At 54.6% G+C, this 23,588-nt stretch overlaps 11 protein-coding genes across 11 annotated transcripts; 7 read left to right on the forward strand and 4 right to left on the reverse strand.

Annotated features, from left to right (window-relative positions):
• Positions 1-103: 103 nt before the first annotated feature.
• On the forward strand, positions 104-1,433 carry IWZ02DRAFT_476398 (PQ loop repeat protein). Its single transcript, XM_066769027.1, has 2 exons — positions 104-450; positions 503-1,433. The coding sequence occupies exons 1-2, from the start codon at positions 226-228 to the stop codon at positions 1,325-1,327; spliced, it is 1,050 nt and encodes a 349-aa protein (XP_066620799.1). The 5' UTR covers positions 104-225; the 3' UTR covers positions 1,328-1,433.
• A 37-nt stretch (positions 1,434-1,470) lies between these two features.
• Positions 1,471-4,080, forward strand: IWZ02DRAFT_405717 (methylenetetrahydrofolate reductase-domain-containing protein). The gene is made up of 4 exons (XM_066765670.1): positions 1,471-1,727; positions 1,779-2,985; positions 3,057-3,367; positions 3,416-4,080. The coding sequence occupies exons 1-4, from the start codon at positions 1,641-1,643 to the stop codon at positions 3,794-3,796; spliced, it is 1,986 nt and encodes a 661-aa protein (XP_066620800.1). The 5' UTR covers positions 1,471-1,640; the 3' UTR covers positions 3,797-4,080.
• Positions 3,950-4,972, forward strand: IWZ02DRAFT_38132 (uncharacterized protein). Its single transcript, XM_066765162.1, has 2 exons — positions 3,950-4,238; positions 4,328-4,972. The coding sequence occupies exons 1-2, from the start codon at positions 4,103-4,105 to the stop codon at positions 4,828-4,830; spliced, it is 639 nt and encodes a 212-aa protein (XP_066620801.1). The 5' UTR covers positions 3,950-4,102; the 3' UTR covers positions 4,831-4,972.
• IWZ02DRAFT_38133 (glutathione S-transferase like protein) lies at positions 4,973-5,986 on the forward strand. Its single transcript, XM_066765164.1, has 2 exons — positions 4,973-5,257; positions 5,334-5,986. The coding sequence occupies exons 1-2, from the start codon at positions 5,115-5,117 to the stop codon at positions 5,878-5,880; spliced, it is 690 nt and encodes a 229-aa protein (XP_066620802.1). The 5' UTR covers positions 4,973-5,114; the 3' UTR covers positions 5,881-5,986.
• Positions 5,886-10,773, reverse strand: IWZ02DRAFT_457208 (class II histone deacetylase complex subunits 2 and 3-domain-containing protein). Its single transcript, XM_066767929.1, has 4 exons — positions 9,813-10,773; positions 7,126-9,621; positions 7,040-7,077; positions 5,886-6,969 (listed from the first exon to the last, which is right to left on the reverse strand). The coding sequence occupies exons 1-4, from the start codon at positions 10,599-10,601 to the stop codon at positions 6,174-6,176; spliced, it is 4,119 nt and encodes a 1,372-aa protein (XP_066620803.1). The 5' UTR covers positions 10,602-10,773; the 3' UTR covers positions 5,886-6,173.
• A 117-nt stretch (positions 10,774-10,890) lies between these two features.
• On the reverse strand, positions 10,891-11,627 carry IWZ02DRAFT_381902 (Mss4-like protein; the record flags this gene model as incomplete). The annotated part of the gene is made up of 3 exons (XM_066765195.1): positions 10,891-11,034; positions 11,092-11,363; positions 11,420-11,627. The coding sequence occupies 3 exons, from the start codon at positions 11,625-11,627 to the stop codon at positions 10,891-10,893; spliced, it is 624 nt and encodes a 207-aa protein (XP_066620804.1).
• Positions 11,628-11,799: 172 nt separating this feature from the next.
• On the reverse strand, positions 11,800-16,485 carry IWZ02DRAFT_457215 (Endonuclease/exonuclease/phosphatase). The gene is made up of 5 exons (XM_066767930.1): positions 15,956-16,485; positions 13,304-15,902; positions 12,997-13,253; positions 12,278-12,945; positions 11,800-12,222 (listed from the first exon to the last, which is right to left on the reverse strand). The coding sequence occupies exons 1-5, from the start codon at positions 15,998-16,000 to the stop codon at positions 12,156-12,158; spliced, it is 3,636 nt and encodes a 1,211-aa protein (XP_066620805.1). The 5' UTR covers positions 16,001-16,485; the 3' UTR covers positions 11,800-12,155.
• A 202-nt stretch (positions 16,486-16,687) lies between these two features.
• IWZ02DRAFT_470836 (uncharacterized protein) lies at positions 16,688-17,161 on the forward strand (the record flags this gene model as incomplete). The annotated part of the gene is made up of 3 exons (XM_066768827.1): positions 16,688-16,692; positions 16,746-17,027; positions 17,083-17,161. 3 exons carry the CDS (start codon positions 16,688-16,690, stop codon positions 17,159-17,161), a joined length of 366 nt encoding a protein of 121 aa, XP_066620806.1.
• A 105-nt stretch (positions 17,162-17,266) lies between these two features.
• IWZ02DRAFT_38318 (nucleophile aminohydrolase) lies at positions 17,267-18,489 on the reverse strand. The gene is made up of 3 exons (XM_066765262.1): positions 18,290-18,489; positions 17,786-18,233; positions 17,267-17,734 (listed from the first exon to the last, which is right to left on the reverse strand). Exons 1-3 carry the CDS (start codon positions 18,318-18,320, stop codon positions 17,407-17,409), a joined length of 807 nt encoding a protein of 268 aa, XP_066620807.1. The 5' UTR covers positions 18,321-18,489; the 3' UTR covers positions 17,267-17,406.
• A 183-nt stretch (positions 18,490-18,672) lies between these two features.
• IWZ02DRAFT_492426 (uncharacterized protein) lies at positions 18,673-20,460 on the forward strand (the record flags this gene model as incomplete). The annotated part of the gene is made up of 3 exons (XM_066769846.1): positions 18,673-18,884; positions 18,950-20,378; positions 20,428-20,460. The coding sequence occupies 3 exons, from the start codon at positions 18,673-18,675 to the stop codon at positions 20,458-20,460; spliced, it is 1,674 nt and encodes a 557-aa protein (XP_066620808.1).
• Positions 20,461-21,186: 726 nt separating this feature from the next.
• Positions 21,187-23,268, forward strand: IWZ02DRAFT_492427 (MFS quinate transporter-like protein QutD; the record flags this gene model as incomplete). The annotated part of the gene is made up of 6 exons (XM_066769847.1): positions 21,187-21,470; positions 21,520-21,729; positions 21,789-22,212; positions 22,267-22,410; positions 22,601-22,802; positions 22,880-23,268. 6 exons carry the CDS (start codon positions 21,187-21,189, stop codon positions 23,266-23,268), a joined length of 1,653 nt encoding a protein of 550 aa, XP_066620809.1.
• Between the last annotated feature and the right edge of the window lie 320 nt (positions 23,269-23,588).

Below are 23,588 nucleotides of genomic sequence, written 5' to 3' on the forward strand. Positions count from 1 at the left end.
GGGCTTCTCTCAACCCACCCCGGATTTTCGTCAGGGGTAACGGCATGAGGGTCTGACGCCGGTATCGGTCCGCGGCATGTGCCTGAGGTGAAGAAACCAAGGAAGCGCCTTCAGGTTGTCAATGTGCAATGACTCCCCCAACCTCCTCCTTCTGCGCCAACCTCCCAACAACTGGGGCGCCATCGCATCGCCCCTCTTTTCAAGAGCCTTTCCCGCCGCCGAACTATGTTTCCGCCGTCGCAGGCCATGACTCTCGATGTCGCCGCCGTCAGCGGCATCATGGGTTCAATATCCATTGCATGCTGGGTCGTCGTCTTTTCGCCCCAGATAATTGAAAACTTCCGGCGCAGTTCTGCAGAGGGCCTGTCGGTGGTTTTCATCGTGGTATGGCTGGCCGGAGATGTCTTCAACATCATTGGTGCTGTCCTACAACATGTGCTACCAACAATGGTAACTTTGATTCTCGGCGCTCTATCCAGTTTGTCGACTGACACAAGCTCAGATAATCCTGGCCGTCTACTACACGCTCGCCGACATCGTTTTACTGGCCCAATGCTTCTACTACAAGGGCTTTACTCTGAGCGACACGGTCAAAGAACACGACGACGAAGAACCGCCGCGAGAGCCTACCGAATCATCCCATCTTCTTCCTCGCTCTGACGAGAGGCATGGCCAATCGCCCCGTATCGAGCACGTCGAGGGCGGCCGACGCTCCTCATTTAATTCATTCACCGAGCGACTGCTGACCGACGGAACACACTTGTCCCCAGCCACGCCTCTTGTTGATCACCCGCCGCCTGCTGACACTACGGCGGGCGATTCGTCGGCAATCAAATCCGCTCTTTTCAATTTGGCGGCGGTCGTCCTGGTCTGCCTCGCGGGCTTTCTAGGCTGGTACTTCACCTACAAACCGCCATCAAGCGGCACTGCTGCCAACGACTCGGACACGCTGCACTTCAACATCCCAGGTCAGATCGGTGGTTACATTTGCTGCGTTTTGTACCTGGGGTCCCGCTTGCCCCAGCTGTACCTCAATTACAAGCGGCAGAGCACCGAAGGCATTAGCATGCTATTCTTTATTTTTGCTTGCCTCGGAAACTTGACGTATGTCATCTCCATTCTTGCATATGAGCCGCACTGTCGCGGAAATCATGGGCAATGTCGACCAGGAGAAGCGGGCAGCACATACGGTCGATACATTCTTGTAAATCTGAGCTGGCTGCTGGGCAGTTTTGGCACTTTGCTGCTCGATGCCGGCGTCTTCGTACAATATTTCTTGTACAGACAAAAGGACGCAAGTCAGGGAGGCTCCGGACAATCTTTGTAAGGTGTGGATAGGACTTTGGTCGGTGCCGCACCGGAATGCGGATGAACAAAAAAGAGGGGAAAGGCAATGCGCTTGTAACTAGGACTAATTTAATTGTCAAAAAGAAGACCATCGTCGTGATGCATGCGGTTGGCAATAAAGAGCTCACGGCGGTGCCGAGGGAAGATCCGTCACCAGCACGGCATCCGATTGTCACTGAGGAGGTGTCGGCGAGAGCCCCACGCCGCCGCCGCTCCGAGAAATAGAACACCACCCACCGCGACATGGCCCGACTGTTCCAACAACACCAGCATCGCACTGGCTCAACCTCGTCATGGACAGGATCACCGACAAGATCAATGCCTTGTCCAAAGATGCCAACTACTTCTCTCTCGAGTTCTTCCCGCCGAAGACCCAGATGGTTCGCTACCCGTTGCCCAGTATCCGGCTGTTCAGCTAATCCACCTCCAAGGGCTTCGCCAACCTCCAGAACCGTCTCGAGCGCATGGCGACGGCGCTGCGACCACTCTTCGTGACCGTCACCTGGGGTGCTGGCGGTAGCACTGCCTCTAAATCTCTCGAACTTGCCGAAATATGCCAGCGCCAACTGAACCTCACGACATGCCTGCATCTTACCTGCACAAACATGAGTCGCTCGTTAGTAGATGAGGCGCTCGAGCAAGCCAAAGCCTTGGGGATTCGTAACATTTTGGCCCTGCGCGGCGACCCTCCGAGGAGTGAAGAATATCGCGAGGGTGGGCAGGCGGAGAAGGTTGGCGCGGACAATGACTCAAACAAGGACTTTATCTGGGCTATCGACTTGGTCAGGTACATCCGCAAACAATACGGGGAATACTTTTGCATTGGTGTTGCGGCATACCCAGAAGGTCACTCGGACCAGTCGCATCCAGAACACCAGGACCCCAATTTCGATCTTCCTTTCCTGGTAGAGAAGACAAAGGCTGGCGCCGACTTCATCATGACACAACTCTTCTTCGATGTCCATGCCTATGAACGCTTCGAAGAGACGCTCCGCAACCATCCCTCGGGCGTCTTCAAAACCACACCCATAATCCCTGGTCTCATGCCAATTCAAAGCTACCAGATTTTGCGGCGCACCACCAAGTTGAGCCACGCCAAGCTTCCTCCCGATATGCTTTCGCGCCTGGATCAGGTCAAGGGCGATGATGAGGCTGTGAAGAGTGTTGGCGTGGACATAATCAGCGAAATAATTGAAGCTATTCGGAAGAGGGACTCGATAGGCCGCAGAGGATTCCACTTTTACACGCTGAACCTGGAAAAGGCTGTGGCACATGTTGTTGAGCGATGCCAGTTGATACCTCCATCGACTCCTGAGAAGGACGTTGAAGAGGCAATCACCCTCGAAGACATTGCACCGAATGGAGGATCACCGCCGGATTCGCTGCAGGTGCAGCAAGAGCACAGGAGAAAGCTGTCCTCGGCCAATTCGACGCCTCGCAATCGGGTCGTGGTAGAGCGGGCGTCCATTTCCAGCAACAAGAGTTACGAGGCTCTGGAGGATGAAGCTGGTATTCCCCAAGACAAGATCATGACTAGGGCCAACACCCTTGCCATCTCTGAAGGAGAGGGCTCGTTGGGCCGTGAGGCTACATGGGATGACTTTCCTAACGGAAGATGGGGAGATGCGAGATCGCCAGGTAACTCCTCACAAAATCTTGAAAGCTGCACATTCTGTGCATGAGCCACGGCCTTGCTGACGTAGTAACAGCTTATGGCGAAATTGACGGCTACGGCGTATCTTTGCATGTCTCAATCCCGCAAGCCATCAAGCTGTGGAAGTATCCCGTCTCATCAGAAGACATTTCTGAAATTTTCCGACGCCACATTACCGGCGAGCTGGAGGCCATTCCATGGAGCGAAGAAGACCTTAACGACGAGACCAACGCCATACGAAACCAGCTCCTGAAGCTCATCGGCAAAGGATGGTGGTCTGTGGCTAGTCAGCCGGCCGTGAACGGTGTCCAAAGCACAGATCCCGTGTACGGCTGGGGACCGAAGAATGGATACGTTTTTCAAAAGGTGCGAAACTCACACGTAGCCGTAGTATGCAACGCTGACAGTGCCCAGCCCTTCGTTGAATTTTTCCTCCCGAATTCAGACTGGAAGAAATTACAAGCCAAGTTGGATCAGCATTCGGATGTAACTTATTTTGCAGGCAACTACAGGGGTGACTTTGCGGCGTCGGATATGGAGTCTGTCAACCCAGTGACCTGGGGCTCATTCGCTGGCAAGGAAATCGTGACGCCGACGATTATAGAGGCTGTCTCCTTCAAGGCATGGCTTGAAGAAGCGTTTGGTATTTGGAGGGAGTGGAGACACATCTATCCGCCGCGCTCGGCCACGGCGCAGCTGTTGAAGCACATACTCGAAGACTACTGGCTGGTCAACGTAATTCACCACGACTATATTGACCCAGAAGCGCTTTGGGACTTGCTGCTGGAGGAATGAGGCGGCAAAACTTGATTCAAAGAGTTATGGAGGCGGGTAGAAGCAGTTTGCTTGCTCTGATGTCAGGTCGTCTCAAGCCGCAGCTTATTGTCAAGTCGCGCAGCAAGGCGGCTCAGTCGAAACAGGAATGTGGAGCGGCAAACCAAGCTGTCTGTAGAATAGGATTTCAGGGGGCGAAGGGGGGTTTAGTGCTAGGTACCTTAACTCGTAGCCGGCAAGCTGCCAAGACTGCCCCCTCCCCTCGCTTCCGGCCAAAACACAAGCATCAGCTTGCATCGTTCGTACTCTTCCACCACACGGTCCAAAATGCTGAAGTCGAAATTGTCCACATTTCGAAGCTTGCGATCGATTCGGAGTTCTTTGCAACAGCGATGCGCGCATTCCACGAAGTCATCAGAGGCTGCGCGCAAGCAGTCGCGTCTGGGCCGTATCATTTCACGCCGTAAGCCATTTCCCTTCGCTCGCACCCATCATTACAACCTGCTCGAAATTTGTCGTGCGTGAATGTAGCTTCTGAGACAACGCTTCCAGTGCCCCGGGGATTGCAGGCCTATCTTCTACCGCTTCGCTCAGCTCCCCTCACTCATGTGACTGCTTTTCTCATTCTGCATGAGATCACGGCCATTGTTCCGCTGGTCGGTCTTGCTGCGACCTTCCATTATGGAAACTGGCTTCCATCTTCTCTCTCCGATGGCGTTTGGGTCCAGCAAGGCGTCGAGCGCTTCGGGCGGTACTTCCGGAAGAAGGGCTGGATTGAGGAAGAGGCGGAGGCGGAAGCAGAAGCAGAGCAAGAACTCAAGAGCGAGGGCGGAGAGAGGGACTTGGTCCTGCGCGGAGGCAGCATGAAGCTTCTCGTCGAAGTTGGGACCGCCTGGGCAATTACCAAGGCATTACTACCTGCTCGACTTTTGCTCAGCTTATGGGCGACTCCGGGGTTCGCGCGCGTCTTCCTGGCCCCGTTTGCCAATATTTTCAAGAGGACTCCTACAAAGACATCAGGTCGTCCCCCACCACCGCCCTCGGCCAAGAATTAGTTTATGGTCAAGGGCTCGACCGTTCTTTGCTTCAATCCTCTTAACACCGGCATCTCCAGCTCGTCTGATGTGGGCCGCATTTACATAAGCAACCCCACAACGGACTCGGCAACGAAACACCCGGGAGTTGATGACGCGCCCGGTGTTTGTCGCCTCGGGCCATGCCCCCGACGTTGAAGCAGTCGGCGTGATGGTGGCCATTGGCTCTCCTGACTCCGAATACAAATATCGCAACGCTGCCCCCGTGCAATCAGCAACCCGAATCCAATCGACATTTTTTCAAAATGACCATCACCATCCACCACCTTCAGAGGTCGCAATCGGAGCGAGTAGTATGGCTGGCCGAAGAGCTTGGTATCCCTTACGAGATCAAAATCTACCAGCGCGACAGACAGACGCTGCTCGCGCCGCCAGAGCTGAAAGCCATGTTCGTCACGCACCGCCCATCGCAACACCAGTTCAAAAGCAACAACGACAGCTAAAACCCCAAACCCAATCTGCAGTTCCCCAGCAGGCACCTCACCTGTGATGCAAGACGGAGCGATCTGCATGTCCGAGTCGGCCGCCATCATGGAGTACCTCATGACGAAGCACGCCGCAGGACGGATGTCGGTCCCGCCCAGCGCGCCCAACTACACCGACTACATTTTCTGGTTCCACTGGGGCATCGGCACGCTGCAGCCCACGATCCAGATGCTCATGTTCATGCGCTTCGCCGGCGTCGCCGCGTCCGAGAACCCCATCATCCAGGCTTTCCAGGCCCGCGTCGACCTGGCGCTCAAGATGCTTGACGACCGCTTGCGCAAGAGCACTTGGTTGGCCGGCGACGAGTTCACGGCTGCCGACATCATGTGTGCCTTTGGTGTCACTACCATGCGCCTGTTTTGCCCCTTTTCTCTCGAGGGCTACGAGGGTATCCTTGGCTTTCTGTCGCGCATCGCTGAGAGGCCCGCATACAAAGCCACCATTGAAAAGGCGGAGAGCGGCGAGACGATGGGTGTTGTCCCTACCCTAATGAAGGAGGCTCCTGAGCCGTTGAAGACGTTTTAAATCGGTGTTAATGGAGGGGCCGTGGCTCAGACTAGACAAGTAAGACAATGGATGAATGCACCATGACTTTTGTTCTGTAAATGTTGTGACGCAAAAGAAAACGTTCGAGCAATGGTACGGCGGCGCCAAAAGTCCTCCTCCATTGTCGATAGCAAAGCGGCCAAGAACGCCATAGAATCTACTTTCCAACCGCTCTTCTGCTGCATGCCAGTATGCTATCCTGCAAACGGAGCAAACGCAAGCAAAAACGAATTTCCTCCCTGATTGCAAACATGACCACGTCCACCCATTCCTCATGCATTCAGATTCCGCAACCTCTCAACTCTTCCACCAAGCCCACTCGGCGCAGGGCTACCGCCCCGACTTCCCGGACCACCGCCCATGATCCTTGGGCTCCTGGGGACACTGCCCGCGCGGGTACCCACGCCCTGCCTAGGTCGCATAGTCTTGATCTCCTCACTCTGCCGCCTAATCATCTCGTCGCGGTCTCTAAGCTGCGCCTGCAGCTTCTCAACCTCATCTCTCCAGGCCTTGCTGGCCGAGCTCAGACTGAGCTTCTTGGCGCGCTCCATCTCGCTGGCGACGATGCGTTGCAGGTCGCGCACTTGCTGCGTGAGGCTGTTCTTCTCGGCCGAGGACTCGGCCGCCGAGCTCGACGCCGACTGATACTGCTCGCGGACGAAGTCCATTTCGCGGCTCTGGTTCTCGTGCGCGCGCTTGAGCTTTTCCACGCTTTTAAGCGCTTCGTCGCGCTCGCGCCGCACGCGCTCTTGCTGCGCAATCTCTGGGATGGCCGAAGTTTCAAGGGCGGTGCGAGCTTCTGCGAGAGATTCTTCGAGCGTAACCTTCTCCTCTTTTAGCTTGGAAATGATTTCGGTTTGTTTCTCGATGCGTTCAGACGCCTTGGCGACCTCGGCCTTGTTGTCTGAAAGCTCTTGACGGAGGCACAAGATGACGTCCTTTTGGTCCTCGTTCGTTGCTTGACAAACTTCCAGTGCCCTTTCATATTCTCCAAGCCGGTGTCTTGTGTACGCGAGGTCCTCACGGAGAGCCTGATGCTTTGACTTCGTGTTGGGCTTAATTTCGTCCCTGTAGCTGGGGTCAATATCTTTGCACCACCGCGACTGGAACTCATTCAGACGCTGTTGAAAGGACTCACGTTTTCAAGCGCTTGGCAGGCTCCTCGTCCCCATCCTCCTGAAGCTGCGTTAATGACCGGTCCGATTCTCCCCTGTCTGAACTCACCAATAGCCGTTTGGAAGGGCCCGGGGTTTCTGAATTGCTTTGAAGATTCCCAGAAGAGATGGAGAGCGGCGATATTGAGCCTCCCTTAGAATTCACAAGCTCCGCAACTGAGCCGACAGTCGACAAGGCATCAAGGCCCCTCTTGCCCTCCTCGTCAGTCATTTCCTTGGCAGCCAGGGCTTGTGCGACTGCCTCTGCAGCACGATCGACCATTGATCCCTCATCGACACGACCGGCTCGGTTCCTGAGTTCCGTCATGAACCTCATTAGAAGCTGCATGCGAGTGATGCCGGCGATTGCCGGTGGAATGCAACGATCAATGTGTTCCAGGGAATTCGTGATGATGGGTGTGACCACGGGAAGCGGCGAACCGGGCTCGACTTCCATTGAATTTCTGATGCTCCAAATTGGACCCGTGTCCAGATCCAGAGTAGAGTCGAGCGAAATCATGAGATCCGCCTTGTGCGTAGTAGCTTCAGACTCAGAATTGAGTATTGTGACAAGCAGTTTTCCGTGTGGCCAGTCGGGCTGGAGCTTGAATTTATCATCGCCGCTGCCGTTGTCAGCAATGTACTGAATCTTGCTACCTTTTACAAAAGTCTCCACGATCTTTTGAATTTCACCGGACTTCGAGATGAGCACAATGTGCCATGACTCCCAGCGAAGGCGTTCAAACAGATGCCCTAGGAATCGAAACTTCGCAGCTGCATTCTTGGACCACTCTGCTGCCTCGGCCTCTGAATTCTCGTGTTGGGTCAGAGCATCGGCGGATCGGAAGTGGAGATCGACGTGCGTGAGGATGTTGCGTACATCCGTGAGAAGGTCCTCGGCCTCTTTTGCCATAGACTCCGCCTCTTGACTGTTGCCTTCGGTAAATGCCACAATTTTCTTACGTTCAAAGTTCATCGTGGTTCTATATTGGTTTCCTTGGACGCCTTCCATTGACAGGCCGACGAGATATTCTCCATGAGCGGTGTTGGGGGTATCCACCAACGCTTCCACATCACTGTCTTCGCGGTCGTTGTCTCCGGTAGGCATCGCGCCCCCAATGTCTGGCATGTCCGTATCTCCAGTCTGATCATGCTGGCGTGTGGGTTCCGACTGTGTCGTGTCAATGCTGTGCGAGCCTGGAACATTCTGCCCTTGTTGTGCAGAGGTGTGTGAAGGTGAGTTGCTCATGATTGCGGAATCAGATGCTGATCTGCTTGTCGAGATCTGATCTTGAAACGGTCTGCTCTCGACTTTGTTCAAAGCCCTACGTCGGACGCTCTCCAAACCAGAAGGTAGGAGAGACGCTTCGTCTCGAGGCTCTGAAAAGCCAGTCAGGCTTCCTGTCCGTCTCGAAACCGTCCTGGGAATAGAGTCTCTCTCACTGGCGCTAATTTTCGTAATGGCCTGATCACTTTGAATACCTAAAGAGTATTGAGAGCGCCTTGGAGAGGAGGTTGGAAGAGCTTCCGGTAGTATGCTTTCTACCGGAACAATGTTTGATTGAGAAATTGGTGCACCTGGATGGGACAGGTTTGTGGCGTGCTCCTCCGAATCAAAGTGGCCTTGTTGTAGAGAGGGTGTTGGATCGAAGGATGTGGATGGAAAAGCGCGAGGCAACTGTGTCACGGGAAGAATGATCGTTGATGTTTGCGGATCATTCAAGTCGACCTCGGGCTCAAATGTTGAGAAGCGTGTCTCGAGGTCTGAGGACTGGCTAAGGTCGATGACCGAGGGATTGGGCCTCGGAGTTCCCTCGGGGTTTTTCGAACCTGTTGCCCAAGAAGAGCTTGCGCGAGACCTTCCAACTCCACGAAGTTTGTCCGACTTGTTTGTACTCCGCGAAGTCGACGTATGGTGGAATTGACTATCAAATTGCCCGGCTTGGCAGTCCTTTGGTGCCTGAACCCGCTTCTCAGCGCGATTGGTAAATACTTCACTCAGATCCCGTTGGGAGGCTCCAGTTGTTTGGGGCCGGCTCTCGTTCTTAGAGTCAAGACTCAGGTGAGGCTGGGATCGCGTACCAGGATTATCGAGCTTCGGTGATGAAATTCGAATGTGGCTTTCAACAGAATCCTCGAAGTTGACGTTGAGCAAGACTATCGGAGTAAATTTTGATCTTCGATCGTTCTCTAAGCCTTGAACAGAATCTTCCAAGGGTGATTCTATGCCGAGTGCGTGTGAGCTGTTAGGTTTGGTTTGTTGAAGTTGGCGGTCGTCGCTTCCAGAATGTCGCCCAACGGTCGAAACTCTACGGGCCGCCGCTAAGGGTTCCTCAGTATTCAAAGATCGCGCGACCAAGTCTTGGCTACCTTCTTGACTAGGAAGGCGGTCAGGTGAATGCGCTGCTTTGGCGCCAGATGATACCACAGCGTTCGATTCTTGAGTCGCGGCTAGAAGTGGAGTTTCGGGAATGAAAGCTGACGAGTTCAACTGGCAGTGCTGAAGGGAGTGTCCAGATTCGGTTGCGGCAAAGGGAAAACTAAGCTGTGAGTCCGATGTTGTCTTCTGTAAGCCGGTTAGCTGGAGTGCTGCTAGAATTCCGGGAGACTCGATTTCGATGCGAGCGCAGGCAGGGAACAAAGTGAAAGGCGCCAACGATGGACTGCCGACGGCAAGAAGTAAACACACATCATCAAGAGCCGACAATTCTTTTGCAGGACCTCTGAATGAATTTGGACATCACTTTGGATACTTACCCTGTCTGCAGGGCCGACGTCACCGAGACTTGGCTGAGTGGATGGAACGTGGTCGGATGGAGCGCCCCAAGATTGTGAGTCGGAGACGAAGGCAGTTGTGCTGAAACGGCGAGGCCTAGCTGGCGTTTCCCAGACAGTGGACGATATTTGAGTGCCACAAGTACTACGAAAGATGTCGTCTGCCTGGCGCTGATGCCCAAGGTGCTTGTCAGAGCCGTCCAATTGAGAGGATTCCGGGGCACACAAAGCACTCGGATCCTGAGACGAAGTATTTTGGTATTCGAGCAATTGAGATGTTGTCAATGGAGAAGGGATGACGGCGGGGCTTCCGCAGGGGATCACGTTCGGGGGCTCGGATAAAGATGGGCTCGAGCTCGGCCTGTTGATGTGGTTCCTTTTGGAAGTAGTGGGTCCTTGAGAGCTTAGCGCAGAGAGGCCTTCCTGGTCAGTGTCGGTACCAGAATGAAGCTCTCCAGCTTGATGTTTTTGCTGCTCCCACTCGGCTATCAAGTTGTCGGTGCAGAATTCGTAAGGCTCCCAGGTTGGTTCAAAAGGGTTGCCGGTGTTGGGGTCCAAGCCTTCCCAGTCGACCAAGTACTTTCTCGCATACGAATCCTCGTCGAGTATGGACCTCGCGGGGAAGAACTTGTCGGGAGCAGTGGCGGGATCGACGCGTTTTGGTGGTCTGCCCCTTCGTTTCTGTCGTTTAACGGCAGGCGACCTCGTCGATGGAGATGGAGAAGAGTCGCGGGTTCGCTTGGCAGACTTTGGTTTAGCCGGCCTTGCCATTACACGATTGCCACGTCAGAAAGGCGTGGAAGAGGGCGAGCGGCCATTGTTGTCTGTTGGACGAGGAAATGGTGTTTGGTACGCGGCAACAAGCTCCAGGCGGACGCGACGGACGACGGGACCCCAGTCGGTCGGCATCGCGTCACACCTCACCGGGGCTCTCCCCGCGTTCCATTATTGTGCACGCTTCGGCTACCCACGCTCGCTGCACTAAGACCATCATCAAGACATTCATTCATCATCTACATGCTTTTTCCGATTACCCGACCTAGTTCCATTGTTTCCATCATCACCTATTCTCGCCCTTCTGGAACCTCTCTGCGTGTCCCTTCTCCCATTTGCGCTCGACCTCGCGAGTCAAGTCGGGCGGACTATCCTCAATCAGATTACTCTCTTCGTTGAGGCCATCCCACTTGGGCAGTCCATCCGCTATCTGCTCGTGTTAGCCCTTCCCGAAGAACGACGGGAAGCATAATCATGATGCGCTTACGTCCATGACGCGTTGGCCGTAGAATATGTGGCATCTAGGCTTGAAGTTGAGCCTATCCTCCACTGTCTTGAAATGTATCAGACTGGGAAATAGAAGTATCATGTTGCGACCCTCGTCCATTATGGGCGAATGGCAGTATGAGCAGCGGACTTTACAAGGGAGCTTGTGTTCGATTGACTTGTCGGTCGGATCGTACCACTCAAGGTCGCGGTGTCCATTTACGAAGTTGATGTCTTCTTTGTGGAAAATGGCGGCCCATTGGAAGGGAGCAGCTGAAAGCAGGCATCGAGTTAGCAAGCTCCCTCGTTCGAAGCGCGTAGACATGTACCGTGTTGAGTCTGACAAGTGGTGCAATGGCACAGCTTCGAGTTGAGAGGCTCGATGCGGTTGAGCTGGTAATGCACGCGACCGCAGTGGCAATCGGCCTCGTATTTGACGTCGAAGTGTTCGTTTGGGTTGTGGGTTCTGTACGGCGCCCGTTTCTTCCACTCGCTCAAGCCCGTGGTCTCGTCACCCCGAGATTGGACTTTGTGCATGGTGGCTGTAGTAAAGGGTTGCCAGGCATGGTGTGTGGTGGCGAGGATGCGTCGAGGGCGGGAGGTAGCTAGTCGCAGAGGATTCGATCGAGGGAGGCGGAACATTGGCGGACAAAATTAGCGGCACAGAGGAGAGATGAAAGATGAAAGATGGAGGAAAGAAGACGAGAGAAGCCGAGGGTCAAAAGTTGCATCAATTGATGCCTTTGGTTGCATGGCAATTGCAGTCGAGAGCATGGGAATCTGCCCTGCCGATTGCGCTGCCTGATGTCATCCTCCATCATAGGTACCTAGGTAGTTAAGGTAGAACAACTGGGTCCCGGATCTGCTGTCCACTGCCCTGTACTGGTACTCCACCAGATCAGATCAATCGCCTGAAGGAACCAAGCACGCGACGCCTGGTCACGTGTCTATGAGAAACACCGTGACGCCTGTACACCCGGACACTATCCCGCCGCATACGCAAAACGCCATCCAGGCCCAGGTACCACCGCTCTACGCCAATCGACATTCCCTTTCTCTACCTACCTACAGCTTGAGGAGCTTCAGCGCGTCCTTGTTCGACAACCCAAACACGTTGACGAGATAATCGAGCCTACGTCACTGTTAGTCTTGAATCATTTGCCGCTCTCTCAAATGTCTCTACTCACTTGATATCCGTCGCTATTCGCTGCTTCGTCGTGTCGAATCTCAGCTCGCTCTCTTCCCGCACTCTGAGCCGTCGCCTCTCGACGACAGTCTTGACGCGAATCTTGAACCTGCCGCTCACTGGCCGGTGGTCCGATACTCGAACCTCGTGTCTGCGGTACTCGGTCTGCTTTATTCGCCCAACACCGCGGTACAGCAGACGGTCACACCAGGCTGGCGACCGCTTCTTTTCACTCGTGTCGTACGAATCCGTCCCCACGTCGTACTTGTAAGTTGGCGCAAAAGTGATCGGACACTCATTGAAAGGCCGTAATCGAAAGCCTGGGTGTCGTCTCTTGGAAAGAAGAAGCTGGTCGCGTTCGAGGAGCCGCGTGAGGTTTCCTTCGTTGATGCACTTGATCACGGCGTCGCGAGTCATCGTGTCGATGCGGTAGTTCAAATCTCCATTCAGAATGCAGATTTCGTGGTCGAGGATCATCGAACCGTCGCCTCCGGGCATGAAGTTGTACGCGCGCTCTTCCGGGTCCGCCTGTGCTGGGAGCGAGGGTGTCTGTATGATTGCCGCGGCATCGTTGTTGCGGTGGGCCGTCTGAGTCTGACCAGCAGCGAGATGGCAATTGATGAAACACAACGAGCTGTCGTCGAGCAAGAACCGTACAATTAGCGCCCCCTAATATGCTGTCAGCCAATCGTCTGTACGGTCGAATCGATACTTCCTCACCTTGTTGCCGTGCAGTCCGTGCATGCCGAGCTTGACTTCAGCAGCATTGATATCCCGTATGCGAAGCCGCTCAGACTCCTTGACGTAAATGCACGTGAAAAGGCCTACAAGGTTGGCTGTATGTAAGAGGGTGTACTGCTCGCCGGGCAGATAGTCATCAAGGCATCTCGTAAGATGATCTCGCCACGCCCGATACTGACGGCTCATATGCTCTTGTTCGGATGCGTCCTTCTTTTTGCTGCTTTTGAAGAAGCTTTCTGTAGGCTTGTCAGCAATCAATTTGCCCGAAAGTCGAATCGTTACTTACTGGCCGTGACCTTCTTGTCTTCCAAGTCGACCAGCTCCTGGAATCCAAACACATAAATGTCGGATGGTTCGTCGGGCCTCAGCAATTCCCGGAAGAAGTTGCCATCTTGCTGATTGATCTTCAGACTCGTGGGCTTCGAGGCTCCTGCGTTCCAAGTCATCACAGTCGCTGTGATTTCTCGGAACTCGCAAAAGTCGACATCATGCTCCTGCATGTCCGACTCGATCCAATCGTCTTTCATCAAGCCGTCCCACAGCCTGATGACATTGTCAGTACCTAGCGATACGACTTGTAGACGATCCATCTTCCACAGGCTGGTTCGGTCGGTAATGATGCCGAAGATTGTGTTTTGGTGAGCATGCCAGTCCTTCTTGACTTTCCAAGGGGTTGTCGTTGTGTCATAGACGTAAATCATCCCCGTGTTGTAACCGGCCCACAGATGATCACCAGCTCCCGCCAGACAACTAATCTTGTAGACGCTCACGTTTATTGCGCCAAAACAGCTGTAATCTTTTCGAGAATAGACTGTGACCTTGCCGTCGTTGTGTCCAAAGTACACTCGATCCGGTTGGCTGGGTATCATGGCGGCAGATGTGACTTCTCCAGCGTTGGGGTTTGTCAGCGGCTGAGTGAGAACCTGAGAGAAGCCGGCGTAGTCCGTGTTGCGCTCGAAAACACGGATATCTTTGCCAGTGGCCACCCACAGCTTGTTACCAACCACTATCGAACATGTCTGATTCCTTGGGACTCGGAAACTGCTGGGAGTTTGCTGCAAAGTTGGGGAGCCAGACTCGTCAGGTGGCCATATTGCCACCTTTCCGTCTTCATCCAAGGTCCACATCTCCGCCGCGTACCGGTAAATCTTGATAATCTTGCCTGAATGAGCATTCCTCTTCTCGGCCGTGATGGTTCCTGTGAGAATGTCCAACTCGAACAATTCGCCCTTCTCGTTTCCTAACCACACCATACTGCCCTCCTTGTCGACATCCGTTGAGGGTCGGAAGCACAGGGCAGTCATTTTGGACGTCTCGCCCAGACTTGTGTTCAAGAGAAGCTCGCCGGTCACCAGATTCCACGCACGGGTAAGATAGCCAGCCGTGCAAACGAATTCTCCACAGACGGCAAAGAGCTTCGTGTCATAACCGATCTCGATTTCCCTAGGCCGTTGCCTAAAGACCGGCGGCCTTCGATTGGCTTGCGATGGGTCCGGATACTCTGTCAAGGTCAAGGCAGGCTTTTCAGCTGTGCCTTCAGCGTCGTCAGAATCGTTCGAATACAACGCGTTGAATCTTTGTGACTGGATCTGCTTGGAGCCAGTCATGGGGATTTGTTGCTTTTGAACCACAGCGTGTTGACCGTTGGGTGCTGGTGATGAGGACGTAGATCCCACGGTCAGGGTGCGCCTTGGTGGTGCATTCACGGACGAGGATCTATGGCTGTCATATGCGGAAGATGTCATTGTCGTGTCCATGGATCTTCTGGCTGGAGGCGGGTCTGGCGGAGGAGGCTTCGATTTCCGGATATCACCACCCCTTCTCGGCGGCAGGCCTGGGCGTTCACTCTGTGAATCGCTTCCTTCCCCGGCAGATATGTGGGCATCGCTGCGGTTTGATAATGAACCAAAATCATTGGAAGTGGCCTTGAAATGGTACTCCGGGCGCTGACGCGCATATGGTGGCTGATGAAGGAAGCTTTCGCGTTTGGGTCCCGGCGCACTCGAGGAAATGGCTTGTGGTACCTGGGGATGCGAGGTTGGAGGAGATGGAGACCGAAACCCACTTTCATCGCTGCTTGGGGGTGTACTGAATGGGGATATGCGTTCCTCTGCCGATACATTTCCACCTTCTGGTACCAACGACGCTTTTGCCACGCCGCCCGACGAAAATGATGCCGGTTTGGTTGGCAGTTTTGGCTTGCCAGCGCGGTTGATGGGTGGTGGTATACCGGAACTAGAGGCAACGGACGGACTTCGACCACCGAGATCGCGGTCTGGTATTAATGTGGGTGGTTTTGTGGGATCAGGAGAGGGCGTTGGTCTGCTCGAGGCCTGCAGAAACGGTATTTGGCGTGCTTCTATTGCGGGCGTTGTGCTTCTACTTTGAACGGGGAAATTTCTGTATCCATTTCCAGGAGGTGATCCGGACTGTGATGCAGAAGAAGACGTGGGCTGCGGAGAGATTCGAAAAGTCGGAGAAGTGACTAGGGAGTCGGCCAATCTGGCGGGCGACCCAGGCGAATTAACTGTAACAAGCGGCGGCGTCCTTGTTGGGGATCTTGGCGGAGAGCTCTGTGGTGAAAGCTGATACATGGACATGGGCCTCTGAGCATTATTCCTGGTATCTACTGCCCTGGTCTCTGGTGTGCGTTGAGGCGCATATATTCCCTTTGGCGAAGTGCTCCTGATGTTGTTGGCATTGGGGCGCGGCAGGTCCAGGGAGATGCGTCCATCATTGCGGGATCGGGGCTCTTCTACCTTGTCGAAAATGTTGCCCAAGCTCGGACGCGATAGCCGTGGGGGTTTAGGATCAGGATTGTTGTCTGACGCGGATTGGTCATTCAGCATCTTCTCAAAGTGGCTCCGCAGGGACGAAACGGGCTTCTGCGAAAAGGCTGTCAACTTAAGTTACAGGGGCAAACGGACTATGGACGTACGATGGAGGAGCCATCAGTGCTCTCTGTCCCTGAGTTTTTGTCCATGGCCACGAGTGCAACAAATCTAAGCACTACAACCCTGGACGATCTTCAGACTATGGCTTCATGCCACTCCCTCGAAGCTAGCGGCAAAGCGCCGATTGTGAGGCGATTTATGGGCCAAGACGAAGTATTAAGCTTAAACGGACCAGGTCCCACAGCATACCCAGTACGGGGAGCTATGTTGGCACAACGAGCGAGAGGAAAAGATGGCGGAGATCGAGGACGACTGAATGCTGTGCGGACTGAGAGCAAAGTGCCATGGAGGTTCAGCCGGGGATGGAGGGGCTTGCAGCAGCAGGACAGGCCCCCTGCGAGTGGGTGGAGCAACGGGCGCGGGAGAGAACGGTGAGGCGGTTGTGCGGAGGACGGGGGCGGCGAGCAGAGATGAACGTGGTTGCACAGGTGTGGCGGGCCATGCAGAAATGCGGTCGGGGTGGGAGAGTCGGAGGTGTAGATGGACGAGAGAAGAGAAGAGAAGAGAAGAGGAGAGGAGAGGAGAGGTGACGGCGGCGGAGGTGTGATGCAGCGTCAGGCACGCGGTGCTTGGTTTTCCCAGGCGCGATGTCATCTTAATCCGTAGGGCGCCCTGACTCGCCGCCTTTTGACCCATCCATCCATCTATCCATCTGAACCTCCTTCACGACTATACCTCCACCCACGCCCTCCAGGAATTTGCTCCTCGCAACCACCATGTGGTACGCCACCGCCCTCGTGCGCCTGCGACGCCGCTGACCCTGTCCGTCTGCAGCAAGCACATCCTGAACGCCCAGGTTGCCATCCGCAGCGCCTGCTGCCGCAAATGGTTCGACTGCGCCGAGTGCCACGCCGAGACCCAGGACCACGACCTTCTCAAGACGACCGAAATGGTCTTTGCCTGCAAGAAGTGCAAGAAGTGCTTTCGCAAGAACGCCGAGGAGTTTGAAGACAGCGACGAGTACTGCCCCCACTGCGATAACCACTTTGTCATCGAGGCCAAGGTGCCCGAACCCAGGCTCGAGGTTGAGGGCGAGGACGTGAGAAAGGACGCCAGGTGAGGACGACGCGTCTGGTCGCAGAAAAGGTGCCCATGCTGACTTTCTACGCAGAATGCTCAAGGACGAACGCGTCAGGAGGGACGAAATCAGGTCCATATGGGATATCAACGTGTCGGACCGGCTGGGGTAGACACCGCGGGTCACTGATTATATTGCATGGCATGGCGTTACTCATTTGGACATATCAAGATATCAGCAGTCTATGTTTTGGCGGTCGCAAAACCCACAGATTTCGTCGAAAAGGCCTTGGCGTTTGAATCTACCAGCATCCGAGTATCGTGCATTATGGGCAGATCTTGCCCCTCATCATGTCTCCTGGACTCCCAGTGAAATGCGCGGTCTCTCTAACCCCCAACTCATGTCGCAGCTGCGGGATCAAGAGCTACCCTCGCCAGGGGCACGCGTCAAGATGGCCGCGGTGCCGGTGCCAGGGGTTCTGCCTCCTCTCCTTGTAGCGGCCTCCTCCTGCTTCTCCGTGTTGATGCTCTCGACAAACTTCTCAATGTCCTCAACTGGCAGCAGCTCCAGCGCCTTTCCCGGGGCCATGATTGCGATTTCAATGTTCTTGGCACCCGTCTGAACAACCTCGAGCAGCGACTTGACCGTCAGCTTGATCGTCTCCTCCCTGTCCATCTCTCCCTTGTGGTTGCGCTCGAGGAACTCCCTGACCGTCTTGCTCGACCTTCCAATCGCGTTTGCCTTCCTATCCGAGGGTAAGTAGGTTGCTCGAATCACGCCATGTGGAATTGCCTACCATGCAGAGTAGATGCCCGAGGGCTCCGTCTGGTACAAACGCGGTGTCTTGTCGTTGGGGTCAAAGCCCACAATGAGGGTGCTGATTCCAAAAGGTCTGACACCACCGCTCTGGGTGTACCGCTGCTGAACTCCGGCAACGTACTTGGTGATGTACTCTATCGAGACAGGGTCCTCCACGGTAAGTCGGTGTGACTGTGCTTCTAACCGGGCCTTGTCGACGAGAATGCGCGCATCAGCGTTCAGGCCAGCAAAGGCAAGGGCGACATGGTTGTCCACAAGGCAAATCTTGGAGGGCGTGATGCGGGTATCTTGGAGCTTCATAGCAGAGCGCTTCTCGCATCCGAGAACGACGACATCGGCGCCCTTGACGGCCACGGCACAAGTACCGCGCTTGACAGCCTCGAGGGCATATTCGACCTGGAAGACGTGTCCATCAGGACTGAAGACTGGTGGGAAGCTGTTAGCTAGGGCGTAGAGCTGATGGTCTGGAGGCGAAGCTTACCGGACAACGCTCTATCGTAGCCAGATGCCATTCCGGTAGCTTGATGGTTTTCGTCGGGCGTGTGTCGAGGAGACGCTCTAGGGATTTCAGAGCGGGACGCGGAGTTGGGGTGGTAGGGTTTGGAGGTCGAGTGGATAGAGTTGTTGATGGAAAGCTCCAGCCGCGTTGTCTGGCGCTGCCCACCACTACCACTACCTCCGCTGCCCAAGGCGGTCAAAGCTCCATGACATCTTTTCTGTCGCAATCGCGTCGGCGTGGCGCGATCGCTCCGCACCCCACCTTGTCCTCTGCCTGCGGTCGCCAATTGCTGCCAGCGTTTCTTCGCTGTCTCTGTTCTTTTCTTTGCTTTTGATCGGCGGTTTTTTGGTCTTGCACTTCACATCATGGCTTCCAGCGCAAGAATGGCAGGCTCCGCGCTTCGCAGAGCAAGGTGCTCACACGCGCCCATCCACCGTGTAGCTCGACTACACCCCGCCATTCAAGCTCGCTGGACCGGTACCACTTCTGCGACGAGTGAGCCTCATCAACCGGATGCTCAGGGCGGAGTCGAAGGCAAGACAGCCAGTTCCAAGACTGTCAAGTTCACGACCGAATCGTATTGCGCTCCCCGGACAAAGCCAAAATTGACCGAGAAGATAAATGTGCTAAGAAACCACGCAGGTATCCCCAGCTGAAGCGCAACCCGAACTTTGCCGACCTCAGTCCTGACCATGTAAAATACTTCAAGGAACTGCTGGGCTCCGAATCCGCAGTCGTCGACGGAGTTACAGCCGATGTCGCCGAGGATCTCGAACCTTTCAATAGCGACTGGATGCGCAAATTCCGAGGCCACACCAAGCTAGTTCTCAAGCCTGGCTCGACGGAGGAAGTGAGCAAGATCCTCAAATACTGCAATGACAACTCGCTGGCAGTTGTGCCCCAGGGCGGCAACACGGGCTTGGTTGGTGGCTCCGTGCCCGTGTTCGACGAGATTGTCCTGAACATGTCCAGGATGAACAAGATACGATCTTTTGACGAAACTTCGGGCATCCTCGTGGCCGACGCGGGAGTGATCTTGGAGGTGGCAGACAATTTCTTGCAGGACAAGGGCTACGTCTTCCCACTGGATCTCGGCGCAAAGGGTTCTTGTCACATTGGTGGAAACGTGGCGACGAATGCGGGTGGTCTCAGGCTTCTCAGGTACGGCAGCTTGCACGGCACTGTCCTGGGCCTGGAGGCTGTTCTTCCCGACGGCACTGTTTTCGACGACCTCTCTAAGCTGCGCAAAAACAACACTGGCTACGACTTGAAGCAGCTGCTCATTGGCGGCGAGGGTACTTTGGGGGTCATCACGGCAGTGTCAATCATGTGTCCGCAGCAGTCACCAGCTGTCAACGTAGCCTACTTTGGACTGGAAAGCTACGAGAAGTGCCAACAGGCGTTCCGTGAAGCCAGGGGTCAACTTTCAGAGATTCTGTCAGCGTTTGAGCTGATGGATGGTCGCTCACAAAAGATTATGCAAAAGGCTGTCGACAAGAAGTTGCCGCTGGAAGGGGAGTATCCTTTCTACTGCCTGATCGAAACCAAAGGCTCAAACTCGGACCACGACAGCGACAAGCTGTCCAGCTTTTTGGAGCACGTAATGGGCGAAGAAATTGTACAGGATGGAGTCTTGGCTCAGGACCAAACCCAAGTTGCAGAACTCTGGTCATGCCGAGAAGGCATCACTGAGTGTCTTGGCCACTGGGGAGGCGTATACAAGTACGACCTTTCCATCCCGCTCAACGAGCTTTACCAGCTCGTCGACGACACTCGAGAGCGCTTGACAAAGGCTGGCCTCGTTGGCGACACGGAAGAACATCCTGTCGTGGATGTCGTTGGCTACGGACACATGGGAGATGGCAACCTGCATTTGAACGTCCCGACTCGAAGTTTCGACAAGCGCGTCGAGAAAGAGCTCGAGCCCTTTGTGTACGAGTGGGTAGCGAAGAGGAATGGTAGCATCAGCGCTGAGCACGGTCTCGGCGTGACGAAGAAACCATACATTGGATACAGCCGGAGCGAGACTATGATCAACCTGATGAAGCAGATCAAAGATCTCTTCGATCCCGTACGTTTTCCGGTGGGCTTTGCCGAGGAGTCTGCTAACAGTTGAACAGAAGGGCATCATGAACCCATACAAGTACATTTAGAATCCAGCGACAACGAACATACGCTGGTCGGCTTGGGTCGGCTTCTGATTGAGCACCGACGGGCCTTTTGGATTTTGGAGAGCTGACGCGGAGCCATGCTGGGTGGGTCTAAGACAGAGGCGGTGGGCCCGAATTGGCACCTGAGCCGGTGAGCAGAGAATGCCATGCCTTTTCTTTCTCCTTTCGGCTAGAGACTGTTCAGAGTTGGCTCTGGGCTCATGGAAGATGGATAGATGTCTTACAGCAACGCCAGTCCCCATCGGCCATTTCCATAACCTTGACCGTGGCCGTCTTCATTGTAGATGCAGAAAATTCGAAGTTAGTCCGCCACACAGACATGCCGCCAGACCCTGACTCGCAGGGCCTGCCCGTTCTTACAGCATGAGGTGACGCGTGAAGGCCCGCCTAACTCCGAACACTCCACTCAATGCATCGTCTCAGTTATTTCTCCAGACGTCGCGGGGAGATCGCCATGTCTCCAGGCTTTTTCCTCCACCAATGGCGGGCCGACCCCGCACCCCGGACACACCCCAACTCCCGTCTCGATCCCGGCTCGTGCCACCGGCACTGGACTGAGGTCACATTTCCTATTTGCACCACCGACAGTAGGCCGTGGGGGTCATGGTCACTCAGCATGTCTGTGATATTTTACGCCACCGCCGTCCTGCTTGGTCGACCGCATCGTCGACGGCCGGCCTTCCTGAACGATCTGGATACATCAACATCATGGGCACCGGGACCGCACGCGGTCGTTTTTCTGCAGCATGGCATGACATCAAGGAATATCGCCGTGCCTACACGCTAACGGCCATCGCGTCGTTTGGCGGCATGCTTTTCGGCTGGGACACCGGCTTGATTGGCGGCGTGCTCACCATGAAGGCATTTCAACAGTCTTTCGCTCTGGACCCAGACAGCAAGGACTTTGATAATCTGCAAGGAAACATTGTTTCCGTGCTTCAGGGCGGCTGCTTTTTTGGTGCTGCTGCGTCTTTCTGGCTAAGCGACAAAGTGTACGTATTCTCCCTGTGAACCGTTGTTGTTGCGCTGACACGCTATTAGTGGCCGGAGATGGTCACTCATTATTTCAGACATCATCTTCCTGATTGGCTCAGTGATCCAAACATGTTGTGCCATTGGGACCACCGACTTGGCCCAGCTCTACGTTGGACGATTCATTGGAGGCTTTGGCGTTGGTCTTATTTCAGCAATCGTCCCCGCCTACATTGGCGAAAACGCCAACAAGGAAATCCGGGGTAGATGTATTGGGACGTAAGTGACTTACCCCTGGATATTGCTCAGAGGGTTAACCATTGCTTACCCAAATCCAGCATGCAACTCTTCAACGTGACCGGAATCATGGTGGCCTACTTTGTCAACTACGGCATTTCAAAGGACAGAAAAGACCCAACGGATTCAGCGGCATGGCGCATCCCATTCGCGCTTCAAATGCTGCCCGGAGTTTTCCTCCTTGTCGGCATGATCTTCGAAAACGAGTCTCCGCGGTGGCTGGTGGAGAAGGACCGGTTCGAGGAGGCCAAAAAGGCGCTCGCCTATGTCCGATGTCGGGACGAGGATGACCCCAGCGTTGAACTCGAGTACGAGCAGATTCTGGCCGACTTTCGCGGCCGCGATAAGCTGTCGCTGTGGGCGCAGATGCGGGCGGCCCTGTGTGAAAGCAGGACCACCCTGTTCCGCACCAGCCTTGCCATCATGCTCATGTTCTGGCAACAGGCCACCGGGACGAATAGCATCGTCAGTGTCTGGATATCCTCGTCAGATACCCGCTCCGCTGACTTTTGAGCGCAGAACTACTACAGTCCGCAGATTTTTGAGAACATTGGACTCGGCAGCTCAGACGCCACTTTATTTGCCACTGGCATCTATGGCGTCGTCAAAGTCGTCTTCACGGGACTTGCGTTAGCTGTTGGAGTTGAACAGGCTGGGCGAAAGGTAAGTCACTTTCAACTCAGCGCTGCTCAAATCTACAGTTCTTGGAAGTCGTTCGACGAGAAATCCCATAATCTCCCGCCACATGATAGTCTGCATCCAACGGAAGAGCATGGGGAGGCGCAAAAACACCTCCCTTCCTTTATTCGCGCCAAAAAGATTCTAGATTGAACAAAGCTGACAGTTCAATTAGTGGTCACTCATCATCGGAGGACTTGGCCAGGCTTTTGCAATGTACTACATTGGTGTCAATCAGGCTATCCATCCAGGTGAGACGTCGTTGACCGGAAACAACGTATTCGCCATAGTCTGTGTGTACCTCTTCGTTGTATTCTACTCCGGGGGCTGGGGACCCGTGCCCTTCATCTTGTGTTCAGAATGCTCCCCGAACCACGGTACGTCAACTCGTCTCCCTCGACCAAAAAGCAACACAACAGACAATGGTACGGGACTTTTCTAACACGCCTCTTAGTGCGTTCATTCATCATGGCGGCCGCGCTCATGACGCAATGGCTCTTCAACTTCGTCATCGCGAAGCTGACGCCCATCCTGCTCGACCGCATCACGTACGGCACATACCTGCTCTTCGGCACGTGCTGCATCCTTATGTGCCTGTACGCAATCTTCCTCGTGCCCGAGACCAAGAACGTGCCGCTGGAGAGCATACACCTGCTTTTTGAGGGCGACATCGTCGCTGGCGCGCTGAGGGATGCTTTGCCCCGCACGTCGCGGGCTCGGTGGCTCAAGGACCATCGCAGGAATGAGGGGGGCACGGTGGCCGAGGGGTTGAAGAGGCCGGAGAGCGCGAATGTGCATGAGGAGGAGGTCGTGGGGGAAAGTCGAAGTTCAAATACTCCTTGAATGGAGTAAGTGTCAGGGGTCGAGATGGCCCGTCACGCAACAAGAGAACGGTGCTTTGCGCCTTGCATTGCGTTTAGATTTAGAGAAGAACGAGGTCACCACATGCGATTCGAAAACACGACGACTTTTTCAAGGTCTTGATTAATGGTACCGAAAGGGTGAAAGTAGTGGTGGATTAGAAAATACAAATTAAGTGAACGCATCGTCATCAATCGTTTCTTTTTGCAAATTTCGTCTCCGCCCGCTTCGTCTTCATGTTTCCATATCCATACCCATATTCATGCCTTCTCCCTCCTCGATGCCAAACGTGCTACTCACTC

Source organism: Phyllosticta citriasiana, assembly GCF_038021145.1.
Source record: "Phyllosticta citriasiana strain CBS 120426 chromosome Unknown IWZ02scaffold_10, whole genome shotgun sequence".
Taxonomy (NCBI): domain Eukaryota; kingdom Fungi; phylum Ascomycota; class Dothideomycetes; order Botryosphaeriales; family Phyllostictaceae; genus Phyllosticta; species Phyllosticta citriasiana.